Below are 16770 nucleotides of genomic sequence, written 5' to 3'. Positions count from 1 at the left end.
ATATATGTTTTTACGAGTTTGAAATAAATTAATATTATTAGCTACTTTCAACAATTTGAGCGGTTACTTCCCTTGGAAGAGTATGAAACAGCTGAACTTTCAGTGTTGAAACGCGTGGATATTTTGCAGGTTGTCCTCATCCTGTAGAAAATATCAATGATGGCGGCTGGCGCGGCTGCGGCCCTGTTAGATGAATTGATGGGACGAGATCGGAATCTCGCCCCGTCAGAACAGAGAAGTGAGACACATTGGAGTGATCCCGAGGTATAATATAATACTTTTAAAAATGTTTGAAAACATTTCGTAATCTGTCTAATGCGTTGTTGCATGTCGAAAATAAGCGAGAGAGCCGTAACAACCACAATCACCTGACTTGACTACTGCAACAGAAATAAAAATGTGTCAAATAAAGTGCATTTGTTGTTATGATTGGTGATAATAAATACGTCTATTTGTACCATGTTTTCTAATGAACAAAGTGTATCGGTTTCAAGCTACCATCAACGAAAAGGGTCGCCATGGCGAACGTGTTTTAGTGATCGAAACTCGGAGAACACGTGCTTGTGTACATGGCGTGTGGCCATCCAATAATGCAATGTTTTCATTTTAATAGAGATACGAGTCATGTTTTGTCTCAAGTTGTGAATGAATATCTTGTCAGTAACCTCAATTTATACACAAGTGTTCTCTATACCCACAGAAATATCAAATGTAGCATATATGGTATCATTTTAGGCAACATTGATAAAAGCGTACTCCGACGTAGCATCAACAACATAAATATGAAAATGATGGAAGTAGATTAAGAACTTGTGACCAGTGACAAAGGTTTTTAGGATGGTAAAGTAATGTATTTTCCTTTTGTTTCATCTGTATGATAAGTACACCTATGTAATTATGTGAATTCATTGGGCTGTTATGTGGTCAGTTGTTTGAATCAAAGCATCAGCTTGTACCTTTACCTAGGTTGAAAATAAACGTCTCCTCCATTCGTTGTTTTGTGACTCCAAACCTTTCATTGTTGCACCTATATGTGATGTTAACTTCTTGGACACAACTGTTTCTCAGTGCACACTTTTACCTGTGTGTTACTCTGTGTTCAAAATTAGATAAGAAGGCCAGAAACTAAGATTTTTGGTGTGTTAGAGACACAATGATGCCTGTTTATTTGTAACATTGCTTAACCCATGCTAATTTGTAATCAAGTTAATAACAGAAATCTGTTAACATAAGTTTGAAAACTAGAACAACTTAAAAGGAAATTCAGAAGATAATGGTATTCTTATGAACCATGTTACTGGAACTCATGTTTTTTGTGGGTTGTCCAAGAATTATGGGTAGTAAGGTGAATATTGATGTTATTATGAAGATAAGAAACCAGTAGAAATAACACTTTTTCTGTCATATGACATGTTTCTATTTCACAGGTATGCAAGTATTTTTTGTGTGGATTTTGCCCACATGAGCTGTTTGTCAACACCCGCGCAGATTTGGGTATGTATTTTATGTAAAACATATTTTTGTGTTAGCTAAAACTGGTAAGAGATGAGGAAGGATAACATTGATCAATTTGATCACTTGCTTGACAACAGTGTTTGAACCTGCTCCAAAATGTCGCTCTCACAGCAATACAGAAGTTGTTCATCCATATATTGATCACTTGCTTGACAACAGCGTTTGAACCTACACCAAAACGTCGCTCTCACAGCAATACAGAAGTTGTTCATCCATATATTGATCACTTGCTTGACAACAGCGTTTGAACCTACACCAAAACGTCGCTCTCACAGCAATACAGAAGTTGTTCATCCATATATTGATCACTTGCTTGACAACAGTGTTTGAACCTACACCAAAACGTCGCTCTCACAGCAATACAGAAGTTGTTCATCCATATATTGTCATCCTTCCTCACTGCTTCAACTTCTAAATGCCTCTCAAAGAAGTCATGAATAGATGAAGTTATTTAAAAGTTGGGGTTTTGCTGTGAGCCTATTCTTATTTTTGTTGTCTGTGTTTCAGGTCCCTGTGATAAGATTCATGATGATCTTTTGCGCAAAGAGTAAGTCATGTAAAAGGCTACCTAGCCAAATGTGTATAATTATACATATTTAAATGCCATCTTATCTCTTGTGAACGAACAATAGAAAATGCCTTTATCAGTGAAGATATCACAAGAGTAAAAATGTTACAAAAAACATTGTTCCACCTTTGTGTTATTTTATTTGTAGGTTTTGCTGTATAAATGTAAAGTAATGATACTCATAGTCATAAACTAAAGTTATGCAGCAGCTCTTTGGTGTATTGCCGGACACTTTTATGCATGGAACAATTTGACCTGTCACCGCTGTGGTTTCTGGTGGGCTTACTATTTCCATTGTCAAAACAGTTTGTTGACATGTGATTGTCCAGCTATAACAAATATGACTTTTAACTGAAACAAAACATGCATACATTTCAATTTTCTGTTATATACGGTTATCTACAGTTCTATATGGCACATTATGTATCAAGTAAACGCACAGTGTAAGGAAGATAAGTGCTGATCAACCAACTGCATTGTTTTGAGTTTTCATGCAGACGCTTTAGTATGTTTTTACAATTAATACTTTCCATGCTGAATATATGGAAATATTATAACTTCTGAGGAGTCTCTTTGATAGTATACTGAACAGCCAAAGAAACGCAAGTCTGGCTTTTTGTCAAGTTTTTGAATAGAAGACAACCCAAATTATATCTAATCATTTATTCTATAGAAAACACTGTCAATGTAACAGCTAAAAGTTGCTGTTGTCATTGAATTGCAATAAGTTCAAATTGATCACAGTCCGTCAAATGGAGATACCCCTGAACGCGAAAAGTGACTAAAAGTCTCTTTAGTAGCACGTATAGCCACCTTGAGCTTGCACACAGGCCGTGCAACGTGGCCTCATTGAGTTCACTAGAGTCTGAAAGAATGCCTGATGCAACTGGTTCCGCTCAAACACCAATCTCTAATCCAATTGTGCAAGTGTGAGTGGCTGTCTACCTGCAGCAATCCTCCGTCCAATTTCGTCCCAGAATGTTCAATGGGACCCATATCCTGGGAAAGAGACGTTAATGTTGTTCTGAGCCAGATAATCCATCAACACCCTTGCTGTGTGAGGGCTGCAAACGTCGCTGGCGTTGTTGACGTGCCAAAATTGGCCCCACATATGGCCTTCGGTAGTGGATTCCAGCAGCCCGAAGACAACGCCTAATCGCATCGCTTGGCACTGCTCCCCTTGACCCAAGAACTAAGGCTGCTGTTACTGTTGCTGCTTCAGTTCGGTTCCTTAGATGAGTGACCCGGATGAACCGATCTTGCGCATGAGTTGTCACTCGTTGCCGTCCGATACGGGGACGATCAGCAGCAACCCGCTTTGCTGATGACGTTGAGGAAGTCGTGTAATGGTGGTAAGATGACAGCCCAATTGTCTAGCTACAGTGGTTGCAGTGCTATATCCGTGTAACTGTCCAATGGCCATTCCCCTCTGCTCAGTCGTTAGTCTAGGCATCGTTTGTTTGGCGTGTACACCTCCTAGCGTCAATACTGAACTGTTTTTTGACACAAACCTTTATAAAGGATACCTCAGAGTGAAATGCATGCTTTTCATCCATAACCGTCGATGCACGTGCTAAAATTATGGTTTTGCTGCACTGTTGGTGTGTTTTGTGCGAATGTTTCGTATGGACGTCAAATTGCATGACATCATCTCAGCTGGGATCATTACGTCACTTTACCATGAACGTTCCATAAACATGAACGCTTACCTTCATGAGATTCCATTTTTTCTAAACTTGCGTTTCTTTTGCTGTTCAGTATATGTTGTCATAGTTGCTGAACTTTACAAATTATACTATTTATCTTTGTACTGTGTAGTTCATACCATCAACAAACACAGAAAGAAAGCAGATCAACTATTTTGTGTATAGTGCCCGGTTAACACTGTCATATCATCAGAGGTGAAAAAACAAACTTTGTAAATGAAAATAGATGTATGATTAGATTGTGATATTGGGTTTACCAGATGCATTATTAATCCTTCCAGATATGTGAAGAGTTCACGGTTTGAGAGGATGGGTTATGAGGATGATTTCATGCGGTTCTTACAAGGTCTCATATCTGATGTGGAGAAGCGAATACGCAGAGGACATATGCGTCTTGCATTGAACAGCACACAGGGATCTGTAAGTATTCCTGATTAGTGTGTGACGTGACTAATCGTTACTTATGACTGCATGTATGTTGGTCATACTATCAACCATTTAAGGCCATTATGATATATCAAGAACGTATGTCACAAAACATCAACTCACTCTGTATCCATGTCATATATTTGTTGTTCGGTTAAGAGTATTAAGTAAATAATCTAACATACAGTTTGAATGGCCTTCTATGGTATTGACAACCATAAAGATTGAAGTGGGAAAACATGTTATTCTTGATGTACCGGTAATTTCTTAGAATAAAGAGGCTTATGTGTTGTTGTTTTTTATTTTTCAGCTTAATGGTAACTTGCCTTCTCAGAAAGAAGAAAAAATAACGATGCTTACAGAGAAAATTAATGAACTTGTCAATCAGGTAGGTACATAATTTTTGTGGTGAAAGTGTTGAACATCTATTTATTATGCAATAAATATCCCACTGACACCCTCAAAGATGCTGGGTTTTGAGGTAGCTGTGTGATCGAAAGTAACCACTGAAATCCAGGAAGGAAAATCATGGACCCTTGCCATACCTCTTTTGTATAAAACTGACTCATATGGTGATCCTTTCATCAAGATACTGTGACCAAATACATCAAGTCCCAAGATTGGCAACATTCCATATGTTTACCCCATCACAAAAGAGATTCATGTGATTGATTTAACTTGGGAACTGTAAAATATTTTCCCTTCATCTTTGCTTTCCCAGTGTTTTATATTTGTCTCCATTCTGTTAAGATAAATAACAAGTACCATTTCATTATTGTAGTTTAGATATTATAGTTGTGTCTTGGGTCACATGACAGTGCTAAAATAAGCTGTGGAAAGACAAGCTCAGAATCTCCACTGAGTATATTTTGAAATCAAATCTGTCATCACAAATTGATAAAAGACACAAAGGGAATATTCTGTTTATCATCCAAATCATTCTTCCAAATTTTTGAGTTTTTAAACCGCGGTCAAGGTAATAACCAGTGTTCTGTGTGTGAAAAGAACATCTAACCAACTTCAGAGGCAGGGGGATTGTCATTTGATTGTAACATGTCCGCTAATATCTCCCATAGAAGCAATATCCCAGAATGTGATGACAGATTAGATAACACTCTTCTTTCATTATTGACACAAGATAATCACTAGCACTGTGTTTATTTTGCTTCATTATGTCTCAAATACAACAAAGAAGGCTTGATACCGTGAGGTCCTCATCCTAGGTCTTATTCCGAGAACTTCAGACAGTGTCTCTACCAGCTAAAACGTTCTTCAGAATTAATCACTTTCGGACACTTTTACTTGAAATATATGAAGGATCACCATCTGTCATCTATTCCTAACTTACCTGGGAGAGTGATTTTGATTGCTTGTTTATGTTATTATTATTCATAAGAAATTCTGTGGAGATATTTGACTTGACTTCCCAAATGATGCTGTGGTCAGCAAATGGGTCAGTGGTATTTATCTGAGACTAATTTCAGTGTATGAAATAAGCCAAGATCCCAGCCAGACATCTGGGCTGGTAACTTCAAAATCTTACCAGCCCAGAAGAGATATAACCAGTCAGTGCCAGTGGGCATGTTATCGAATATTTGTTTCACCCGTCCATCGGGCTGGCTAGCTGTAAAATTAAACCGTCCGGCAGAAATCTAGCCCATATCGGGCGGGCGGATGGGCCTTATTTCATACACTGCTCATTTGTAGGATGAAGATGAACAGATTAAGTCAGTTCCTTTTTGTCTGTGTGGTGGGGTAGCTGTGTGTTTAATGCGTTCACTCGTCACACAGAAGGCCTGGGTTCAGTTGCCCACAACAATGTGTGAAGCCCATTTCTGGTGCTTCTTCTCTCCCCCCCCATGATATTGCTTTGATACTGATAAAAGCAATGTAAAGTCACTCATTCATTCACTTTTTGTGTGGAAGTAACAAAGTGTGGTATTCCAGGCTGAACAGCTGGGCTGTGAGGGGAAGGTGGAAGAGGCACAAGGGGTGATGAAACTCTGTGATCAGCTCAGAGAAGAAAGAAGACAGTTAGAAAATGTGAGTACTTTGCTTTAGCCCTACTACTAACCTATTAACCATTTCCTTTACCTGCGTGACTTTCAGCACATAGGTTGAGTATAATGCACAATGGAAATCATATAATTCCACAAATGTCATTTATGTACATGATATAGTCATAGGATAGTCTTATGGTTTGCAATTGACAGCAATTTGTCTATATTCTATTATCTGTACTACTGATTCTGATGTATTGTTGATTTTAAACAATAAATGTTTGGCAGTAGATGTTACAGCATGTTCAGAGCTAAATGTTTTCCTGTTGTATGAAAAGTAGAATATTGTGTAATATTATTAGTATAATATGTGTGAGATCAAAAACAGGACCCATGTATCATGAATCAAGCATGTTGTGAATCATATCAATCCAGTGAAACATGGTTTTGTTATCAATATCAAAGTTTGATTTTTTAATTTCAAATATGTAAGAATTTCTCTCTCTGTAATTTCACTCTTTTTAACTAATTTAAGTAATTAGTGATTAGATCCACATTGTGCGTGTTTCATAAAAATATCTACACTTTAATTCACTATCTTGGGATTCAATTTGTTTGAATCTATTTAGCAATTATAAACCTGTTGATTATTTTCAGCATTGGAAATTGAGCATGAAAGTCAACAGGTCTTTGGCCTAACCTAATAGTGACTATGAGATATTAATGGATTACTTACATTCACACACTTGATGAGAAAACACCCAAACCACCATGATCCACTTTAATATTGGACATTGATTTAGTTTTAAAAGCATGCTGTTTGTGTCCAAAGTCTGTATATTTTCCTTGTCAGGGGTGGATTGCTAGTGTACTCAGGTACAGTGGCACATGTAAAATCACTTGCCCTGATAATTTTTCCACTATACCGGCCATTTTCTTGTTGATTTTTAAAAAAACCCAACATAATTAACGTTGGAAAGTCAACTGGACACCGGTGATATACAAATTTGCTTGCCCAACAGAAATAACACTGGACTCGGACGCGGGCAATGGGTTATTTCCACCCCTGCTTGTTATATCAAGGAATGGTGTTCTCTAAGGACATATAACTATCGGTTAGGGGTGGGTATTGCGGAGAATTTTCATGTTGCGATATGTATTGCAATATATTGCAAGAAGTTATTTTTAAAAAAGCCCCACTACTTATGATCGAGTTAATTCTTGATTTATACAGTAAAAACGCAACAAAAGCACTATGCTTGATTAAGCTTTAATAAAAAATATTAAAAAAGACAAAATAAAAATGTAAATAATATTTGGCACAAAAGAAATAAGGAAATATCTGAAGATTTCCGAGTGTTACGAATGCATGTAACAATGCTGGTTTTGATCAGCGTATTGCAATACGTATCGTTTTCATGTCTGAACCGGTAGAAACCAGTAAACCGGTTATATTGCGCAGCCCTACTATCGGTTGGTGTTGATAGCTGACTTCACATAACACCAGTATGATTTATGTAATTTATGATGATGCATGGGTACTTCTTATTGCTTGGCAGACCTAGAAGCCTTGAAACCTATGAATATGGGGTTTAAATGTGGATTTCATTAAAGTGGTTAATGTCTGAGACCATTTTCAGGATTTCCTCCCACATTAAGTTGACACACTGCGATATAAGTTTAAATACTGTGTAAAGCAACATTAAAGTTAAACCCAACACACAGAGTTAGGATTCCAGGTTAAAACCATGCTGACCATAAGTTATGACCAAATGGATCAGTTAATCAGGTCTGGACACTTGGTTGATTGTGTGTCATCTTGACCTGATGATGTTCATCATTACTTATTATGCCAATCACTGGATTGTCTGATCCAGACTTGTTTAGTTGAAGACAACTGTGATGTTGCAGGAATATTTTTGAGTATGGCAATAAACAGCAAACAAGAAGATATCTTGATGTGCTGTGACATACAGGTATGGAGTCAGTAAATACTGTGGCTCAGTTTGCCTTTGATTCATCATGATCATGATGATGCCCCTGCAAGCCATAAGGTACCCTCCAACATGTTTTATCCCCCGCAACACACTTTGTGTAGGTATTAAAATGGACACCGTCCATGTAAATTTGTCTTTTCCGGAGCAGAACACCAAAAACGTTCAATATTTCTTCTCCAAACTAGGCACATAGATAGGTCTGGTGGTGAACTGGTGCCTTTTGGTTGTTTGGGATTTCTGAACAAAATATTTTTTGTGTTTCCATGGCAACAAGTTTGACTTTGACTGAAATTGGTGTTGGTGCTCTTTTCCAGAGCAGAACATTGAAACTGTTTATCAGTTCTTCACCAAACTTGGCACATAGATAGGTCTGGTTGTAAACTGGTGCCTTTTTGTAGTGTTGACTTTCTGAAATATGATATTTTTGCATTTCCATGGTAAAAAGTTTGACTAAGATTGAAATTCGTGGTAATGCTCTTTCTGGTGCAGAACTTTAGAACTAGTGTTTTTTCCCCAAAAAATTGGCACCTCGATGGGCCTGGGGGTGAACTGTTTTGGGATAGTTTGGGATTTCTGAATGAGATAATTGTTTCATTTCCATTGCAACATTTTTTACTTTGACTGAAATTTGTGATAGTGCTCTTTTCCGGAGCAGAACATTGAAACCGTTTATTACTTCTTCACCAAACTTGGCACATAGATAGGTCTGGTTGTAAACTGGTGCCACTTCCACTCTCCTTCCACTTTGTGGGTATTCAAGAAACTAATGCATCACTCTATCAGATGGACTTGGTAAAATGTATTCATGAAGAGTATATTACCATTACGATTGATGACTTTGTCTTCTTGTTTTATATAGTATTTCCCTCAAGTTAAAATGTTAAGCATTATTAACACTTGGGTTGTTGGAGGGACTGCTTGATGTTCATGCTAACACACAAAATTGATGTCAGTTGATTTGTCAGGTATCAACCTGTGAATTCTGTAACTGCTTCCCTGTGAAATGTTAGATTGACAGTAGATATCTATATCCTTTGCTTACTGAGCCTTGATTAAGATTAGAATTGAGTAGTTTCAAATGCGCATCAGAGACTGACTTTTGTCAGAGGATTTACTAAAACTATATTGAAAGTAAGTGCATACTCCTGTTTAGATGATAGTTGCATTCTTGACTGATGCTGTCAGAGGATTGTTATTAGTAATGCTCATCAACCAATGTTTTATTTGGTCTTGCCACCTTACTTGTAGGATGTTGAAAGCAACAGGATGAACCTTTCAGCTGTCAATGATTATGTTCAGTTTGTTTCAGGAACTAAAGTCTTTAGAAATAAGTGTAGATAATATTGGTCACTTTAATACAGACTTTCTTTTTGCCTTGGTATTTTGCACATATATCATGATTGATGGAAGAGTGTAGTGAAAACAAAACCATGGTAGGTAAATGATGCAATTTACTGTAGGTCTATACTTCAATGCATTTCCCTACAAATGTAGGACACGTACACACATATTGAAAAGCATAAGATCTTGGCCAGTGGTAATGCAGTGTAGCTTCTTTGACTTTGTGGATATTCTTGGTTCTGGGAGGTTTTTGTGTTTTTGCTTGTTCTTTGCCTTACAGAAAGTTGCATGATTTCGGGGGAAAAAAACAGGTAGAATTTGAAGGAAATTGAATTTAGAGAAAAAGAAGTGTTTTTCACCAAGACAGCACTGATGATGGCTCCACAGCACAAATGCTCCATCCTTTTGAAAAGAGCTTCTTGAGACAAGGGTGTTGTATTTTCACAGAATCCTAATGCAGAGCTGCCTCAGCTCAAACAGATGGAGGTGTGTGACACATGTGGGGCATTCCTCATTGTGGGCGACATGCCACAGCGCCTGGATGAACATCTGCTGGGGAAGCAGCACGCAGGATACGCACAGGTCCGAGCCACGGTTGACAAGATTAAGGTAAGGGAAGAGCCAGACAGGGCCTAATTGTGTGTCCTTTCATCTTGTAGAACGAGACGGGTGCGTATTACACTGATCCTGAGAAGACCCTGGAAGTGTGTGGATGTTGCTCTGCTTTGTTAGTTGTTGGGGATGCCCAGCAGCGCATCGATGAACACTTAATGGGGAAACAACATATGGGGTATGCCAGAATCCGTGCCTTTTTAGAAGAACACAAACAGGTATGCTTTGGCAGACATTGTCTTTCGGTTCTTTCCTTCTTCTTTTTTTTTTTCTCACAAAATTTCAAAGACTTGTTCTGAGAAGTTTTCTGTCTGGTGTAAATGAAATCAGAATAAATGTAATATTAATATAATGCTTCTGTACCTGGCATCCCCATATTATAAATAATGCCCTTTGTATTTTGAGCTTTGTTCAGTTGTAGCATGTTGGATATTCAATATGGAGATATTTCACTTTCAGAAAAAAATACAAGCAGACGTGGATGAAAGAGAAGCCAAAGAAGCTAAACTGGCACAGGAACGAGAAGAAAGAGAAAAAGAGAGGGAAAAAGAAAGAGAAGATAGACGTAAGAAAGAAAAAGAGAAAGAAGATGAAAAAAAGAGGGAGAGGGAAAAGGAACGAGAAAAAAGGAGGAAACGTAGCAGATCTCGTAGTAGACGATCACGAAGTAGAGACAGGAGATCACGTAGCCGTGACCGAAGGAGAAGCTCAAGTCGAGACAGGTAAACACTCTACAAGTGTTGGTAAACATAACATGGGAAGTTGATGAACTTGTAATTCACTTGCTTTATTGTTTTATTTATTCTTAATAATTTGAAATGACTGCTAAATTCAGAACAAATGTTCTTTACTCTTTCAGAAAACGAAGATCTCGCAGTCGTAGCCGACATCGTACAGGTCTCGAAGTCGAGACCGTCATAAGTCTAGCCGGCACCGGTCAAGATCAAGAAGTAGAGGTCGCAGGTCAAGAAGCAGAGATCGAAGATCAAGGAGTAGAGGACGCAGATCACGTAGCAGGGATCGAAGGTCACGTAGCAGAGGAAAAAGTCGACGGTCACGAAGTAGAGATAGACGTTCTCGCAGTAGAGACAAGAGCTCAAGGAAACGCTCAAGAAGCCGAGACAAAAACCGTAAGAGTAGAGAAAAAGGTAGGAGTACTACCTCCTGTACTTCGGTAAATGAGTATTTTTTCTGAAGTACACTAGTGGTTTCCTTGTGTAACTTTATTTCACGTAGAATCACATATGATCAGCACAAGGGGAAAAGAAATATATCCTGAATATAAAAAGTGCACAATAAAGATTTGTCTCTGAATGACAGAATAGATGCCTTGGCTAAAGTCAGATCATGTTTCACAAATTGAAATATTTGTATATTTTGACTCCTTTGCAAATCTTTCACCTTTCTCCTCTATATTGGAATTTGAAATATCACATGTTGGGTCTCCCTCTGGAGATTCCAGGTAAAGTTGAACCTAAGTTTTGTTACATGTTTAAGGGATCAAGTTGTTGTGACCTAAGCGATATAGTATGACCAGAAATTATTGAGAATTTTAGGAATATGTTTAATTGGATTTCTAGTATAAACAACCTTGACCAGCTATCAAGTGCTTGGTTTCATTCAAGAGAGACAACTCTGTTAATCCTTTTTCATTAGTTTGTGAAGAGTTATCCCCCTTTGTTCACTTGCTAGCAGACGACATTTTCAATGATCCTCAGTATGGATGATTTAGAGAAGGGGAAGTTGATTTTAGAGTATTATAACAAGGACATCAGATCAGCTAAAGAGATTTCAAGTAGAACAGGCATCCCTTTGTCCACTGTTTATCGTGTTTTGAAAAATATTGCAAATGGATATGGCATTGAGCACCAGGGAGGTGCAGGTAGGCCCAGAAAATTGACTGTCGGTGACGGGAGGCTGCTTGGTATTCTTGTTTCTAAAAACAAACGAAGGAGTTTAGAAAACTTAAGGCTGGATATTATTGATAGAGGAACTGTGGCTGTCTGTAAGGAGACAATTAGAACTGAGCTGCATGCAATGGGTTGGCAGAAAAGTCGAGGAATTCCATCACCAATCATTAAACCTGAACAAAAGGAGCGAACTGGTGCTTACAGCATAGAAATTTTAACTGGGACAATGTGATTTTCTCAGAATAAAGTTCTGTGTGGCTGTTTCCTAATACACTGAAATTCTGGACCAAACAAACTGAAAAACTGTGCCCAAAGTACTGTCCGAAATTTAACGTGTGGGGTGGCATATGTGTGTTAGGGGCAACGCCCCTCTGTGTATTTGAAGGGAATATGAACAGTGAGCAGAACACAGATATTCTCAAGAGACATTTACTTCCATCTGCTCACGTGTTCTATGGACATTTTTGGATTTTCCAGCAGGCCAACGACCCAAAACATCGTTCAAAGCATTCACAGGCCTGGTTTCGGACCCAAAATATGACATTATTAGATTGGCCAAGCTATAGCCCTGACCTTAATCCAATAGAAAATGTTTGGGGACTTATGAAAGAAAGGGTCAATAAGAAAAATCTGACAAATATTGCTGAAATGAAAGAAGAGGTGGTCTGATATTGGGACAGCATGGACCACGACTTTCTAACTTCTTTGATCAGTAGTATGCCCTGCCACATTGAAGCCTGCATTGCTGCCCATGGTGACTTGACAAAATACTAACTGTTCACCTGTCTTTGAATCTGGAGTTATGTTCTGCTAATATTCACATTTAATATGTGAGTAATGAGTGAAAAAAAATAAAATACAATCTTTAAATTCTCAATAATTTCTGGTTGTACTGTAATGTAGTTGCAGTTAGCCTAAAATTATTCCACTTTGTCGTCCCCCAAATTATAACTTGTCATAAATTTTTCACTAAGTATTTACATCCATAAAACATCAGAGCCAGATTGTACCAACAAATGAGAGCCAGTTTAATCCACTTAGTGTTACAGTGTCTATTACTCAATGATACAAGGTGTGTGGTTGGTTATGACTCAAGTTGTCTGTAGGATTTATCTTTACATGTGCAGACTTTCAACTGGAACTAATTGCACCTATATCAATGTTATTGCCCATCCTTGTCCACATTTCACATTTTTTTAAGAAAATGTGAGCGGAAACCCACACAGCTAACAGTACTTTTTAAAAGCTTTTTTACACCACTGATAACTCTGAAACATTTTTACTGGCGTAACCACAGGCTTGTAACGACAAAAAACAAACTGGCATCAAGGTAGACAATGTCAGAGACAGTATATATACCTAGATGCCAGTATTTTTGTGTTACAAGTCCCAGTAGGCATAACTAAATGGCAAACTGGGACTTTCTCTCACTGGCTTGTGTGGACCAGTCTTCATTTCTTCCTGCTTGATATGGCTTGACAGTTAACAGTTACTCATGCACCCCAGTCTTATGAGTTGGCTGACCGATTACCCTTATCTCTTTCCCCCAGGGAAGAAGAGTGAAGAGAAGGATTACAACGGGAGGCAGTCCACAGAGAAAGACAAGGAGGAAGTGGGGGAGAAGGTAATCGAAAAAGACACTAACACCAAGATCAGTGAAACCAAAACACCGAGTGAAAATGACAAGACAGAGGAGATGCACATGGAGCAGGAGACAAAAGCACCAGCAGCCAATGAATCAGAAGGTGACTCAAAATATGATGCTTGAGGTACCTTGAAGACATTACAGGTAAGTGAAAACAATGACGGCACACCTTGCTGCTGTTAGTGTAAACGCCTTTCACTTTCCAGCTCAACAGGTGAGTGAACATTTAACATAACCTCTCCTTCTATGGAGCCTGCTGAAATTTGTACTGTTAAAGAGGATCTTTTGATTCATTAGTATGGAACTATTTGATATTCTGTCATTTGGGAAAATACTGAAGATGGTCATTTTAGCAGGTTTCATTTGAGGTGATATCTTGTGTGCATATGCCTTCACTTCAGAAACTGTATTATTTATTTCTTACATTATCTAGTTTGAATATGCATATCGAATGTGTGAGGCTGCTAACATAAGATTTTACCTCAAGAATAAGACGGAGAGCTTGTGAATGTAAAACACAAAAGATATTTTCTGGTTTGTATGAAATATTTCCTATTTTTTCTTCCTTCCAGTAATGGTAGTGGTTGGATGGCATAAAGCAGGTATCTCTGTTATTTAATAAATTTTGACTATGTTTGTAGGGCAATGGTATACATAATATCCTGCTTTTCTTCCAACCATTCTTTTCATCAACCAGAAAATATTTGATGTTGATTTCTTTGAAATCCAATATTTTTTATGAAAATAAAACTCACAATCTCTTCAGTTATTAAAAATATTCTAAATTGGAAAGACTTTTTTTTATCAATTAAATTTTATTTCTAATAATGTAAGTTGTTGAAGTATTTTGAAATGTAATTCGCATGAAGTAGACAAAGTTTGCTTTAATGGAACACCTAAGATGGAGCACCTGCTACTCTTGTAGCATCAACTATGTAGTGTTAATGCCTCTCTCGCCCCAAGTGATGCCACTAGCATAAGACGATGTAGCGAGAGCCTGTCAGATGAAGGAACCACATCACCGCTGTTCATTTCACAATTACGGAATAACAAAGTTATATCTCACCAGGTATTTCATGTGGTGACAGATCAATATTTAGAGCAATTTGCCTTTGATAACAACTTGTGACACTTTGTGGTGGTTCTCAGAGCTAAATTTGAAAAAAAGCAAAGTTGTTATCATAGGCAATAATGTCAATGCATGTTCCTGTTTTGAGTTGAAGTATTGGGTAATGCATTCCACATTTTGTAGTCACTGCTATCAATGTTTCACTCCGGGAAGGGGTCATTTCATAATATGGAGGTCGAGAAAGCAAGCAAACAGTTTTCTGTGCAGTGCCAATATTTATATTTTTTGCAATAAATCACAATCATGCTAAACTACAGAAAAAGGTTTCTAATTAGAATAAAATTTAATGTTTATTCTACAGTATTTTTTTCCTTTTGGCAGTGAAGTAATTAAAGTAATGTATTATTTCTTACCTTAAGACTCAAAACATGTTTTGCCTTCACAGATCTCTGTTCTAAGAATATTATGTATTTGGCCCATTAAAAATAGGCTTAAAATGATAATTTATCATAGTACCCTTGATCCATTTCAAATTTAGGAATTCAAAATTCTACAGCAATATGTGGCTAGGTTGACATAAGGGAGCCTAAAATACCAAGTAATGTGTGACTGGTTTAAATATAAGGTTTCTGTTGCACTCAAGCCAAGATGGGAGAAATGAGGAGAGTCTGTGCTCATCCTCCATGAGAATAGCCATGGGACATCGGAGCTGCGCTTTCATCTCTCGTCTTATTACGTTCAGAGAGGTGGGTCGTATCTACACTGATTGTACTCTATCACAAGCTGTTATTTAGGCAGTAGTAAACCCACAAACAGTTGTGAACCGGTTTTCATTTTGTTGTTTTGTCTGGTTGTCTTTGCAGCTTGCTCCAAGGTGCCTGCGGAGGACAAAGTATTTCCAGAATTGCGGAACAACCGAAAACAGAAAGATTGTACTGGTTACATCTGTTTACAACTTAAATTTGGATTATATGTAATTGGGATTTCAAAGGTTAGATCTTTTCTGTCGATAAGTAGATTGTCCTCGTCTCCATAATTCATTTTATTGCCATTTTTTTCCACTGTAGAGATTCATTTCTTGTACATTTTGTAAGTTTTTAAACTTAAAGCCCACCATTGCAGGTTCTGGATCAGGCTACTGCATAAAGGATATATTGTTTGCTGTCCATAAATAAATTTGCTGAAGTATGACGTATGAGTGGTTTGTTTTCTCTGGACATGTTTGTCATTGTGACTGACATAATGGGGATCAGAAACGGTTTTGGATTCTTGTGCAAGGTGCACCTGTTCATGCTTGGATACAGTAGTTTTTGAAAGAATGTTTTTGGCAGTATAAGAGCTTTGCCCAGGTGTTCTCTGTAATCAATTATGGATCAAATAAACCAATCCATGTCATCTGACAGAAGCAGCCAGGTCACATGAGCAAATGTTTTTAACTGCTTCTTCCTTTGAATAGGCAGGAACTGCATTACTTCAGGATTTCCCCCCACATGAAGCAGATAGCTCATGATAAAACAGAAATACAGTTCAAATTAGTATGAAACCAAACTCATTTACCTAATCATTTTTGTCAGCTCTTAAGACTTGGCACACTTCTACCCTTAAAAATCATCTCTTCAGATGAAACAATCTACTGGCAAACAAGGATAAGTTGAGCACCGACCTGACAATTTTCCTGTAGTAGCATGTATGAGTGCAGCCCACTGGCGCTTGCCATTGTTAGCGAAGGAGCCCCAGGTTGTCCACGTTTAAGTGTAGTGTGACTTGCTACACTGACGTGAGAGTCTTGTCAGCAAGGCGTGTGCAGCTACTCGTGAAATCATTGTGCAATGCACATGCACAAGTCTACATCTGCTCTACCTTTCACAAACCAAATGGGTCTGCTCATTGCCATGCGCTGCCTACTTCTCGTAAACACGTTCTCTGCACTGCTGTAACTTCTATTTGTTTGTCAGTAGATGCAGATGGAAGCCATTCTGAT

General features: G+C 38.0%; 1 protein-coding gene across 6 annotated transcripts; it reads left to right on the top strand.

The window, feature by feature from the left end:
* The first annotated feature begins 115 nt into the window (after positions 1-115).
* Positions 116-15980, top strand: LOC124282120 (luc7-like protein 3). Of its 6 annotated transcripts, XR_006900062.1 has the most exons (12): positions 116-264; positions 1428-1494; positions 2023-2062; positions 4071-4209; positions 4526-4603; positions 6163-6258; positions 10213-10383; positions 10625-10887; positions 11025-11313; positions 13626-13864; positions 15433-15535; positions 15653-15980. XR_006900062.1 is itself a non-coding variant. In XM_046718089.1 (10 exons), the coding sequence occupies exons 1-10, from the start codon at positions 157-159 to the stop codon at positions 13701-13703; spliced, it is 1311 nt and encodes a 436-aa protein (XP_046574045.1). In that variant the 5' UTR covers positions 116-156; the 3' UTR covers positions 13704-15980. The 6 variants fall into 6 exon arrangements, 2 of the variants coding, with proteins under 2 accessions (XP_046574045.1, XP_046574044.1); XR_006900059.1 differs by lacking the exon at positions 15433-15535; XR_006900060.1 differs by having other exon boundaries at positions 15433-15980.
* The last annotated feature ends 790 nt before the right edge of the window (positions 15981-16770 follow it).

This window comes from Haliotis rubra, unplaced genomic scaffold (assembly GCF_003918875.1).
Source record: "Haliotis rubra isolate DU_JTF1 unplaced genomic scaffold, ASM391887v1 Scf293, whole genome shotgun sequence".
NCBI lineage: Eukaryota > Metazoa > Mollusca > Gastropoda > Lepetellida > Haliotidae > Haliotis > Haliotis rubra.
The sequence above is the reverse complement of the archived record's forward strand: the minus strand, read 5'-3'. Positions and strand labels throughout refer to the sequence as shown.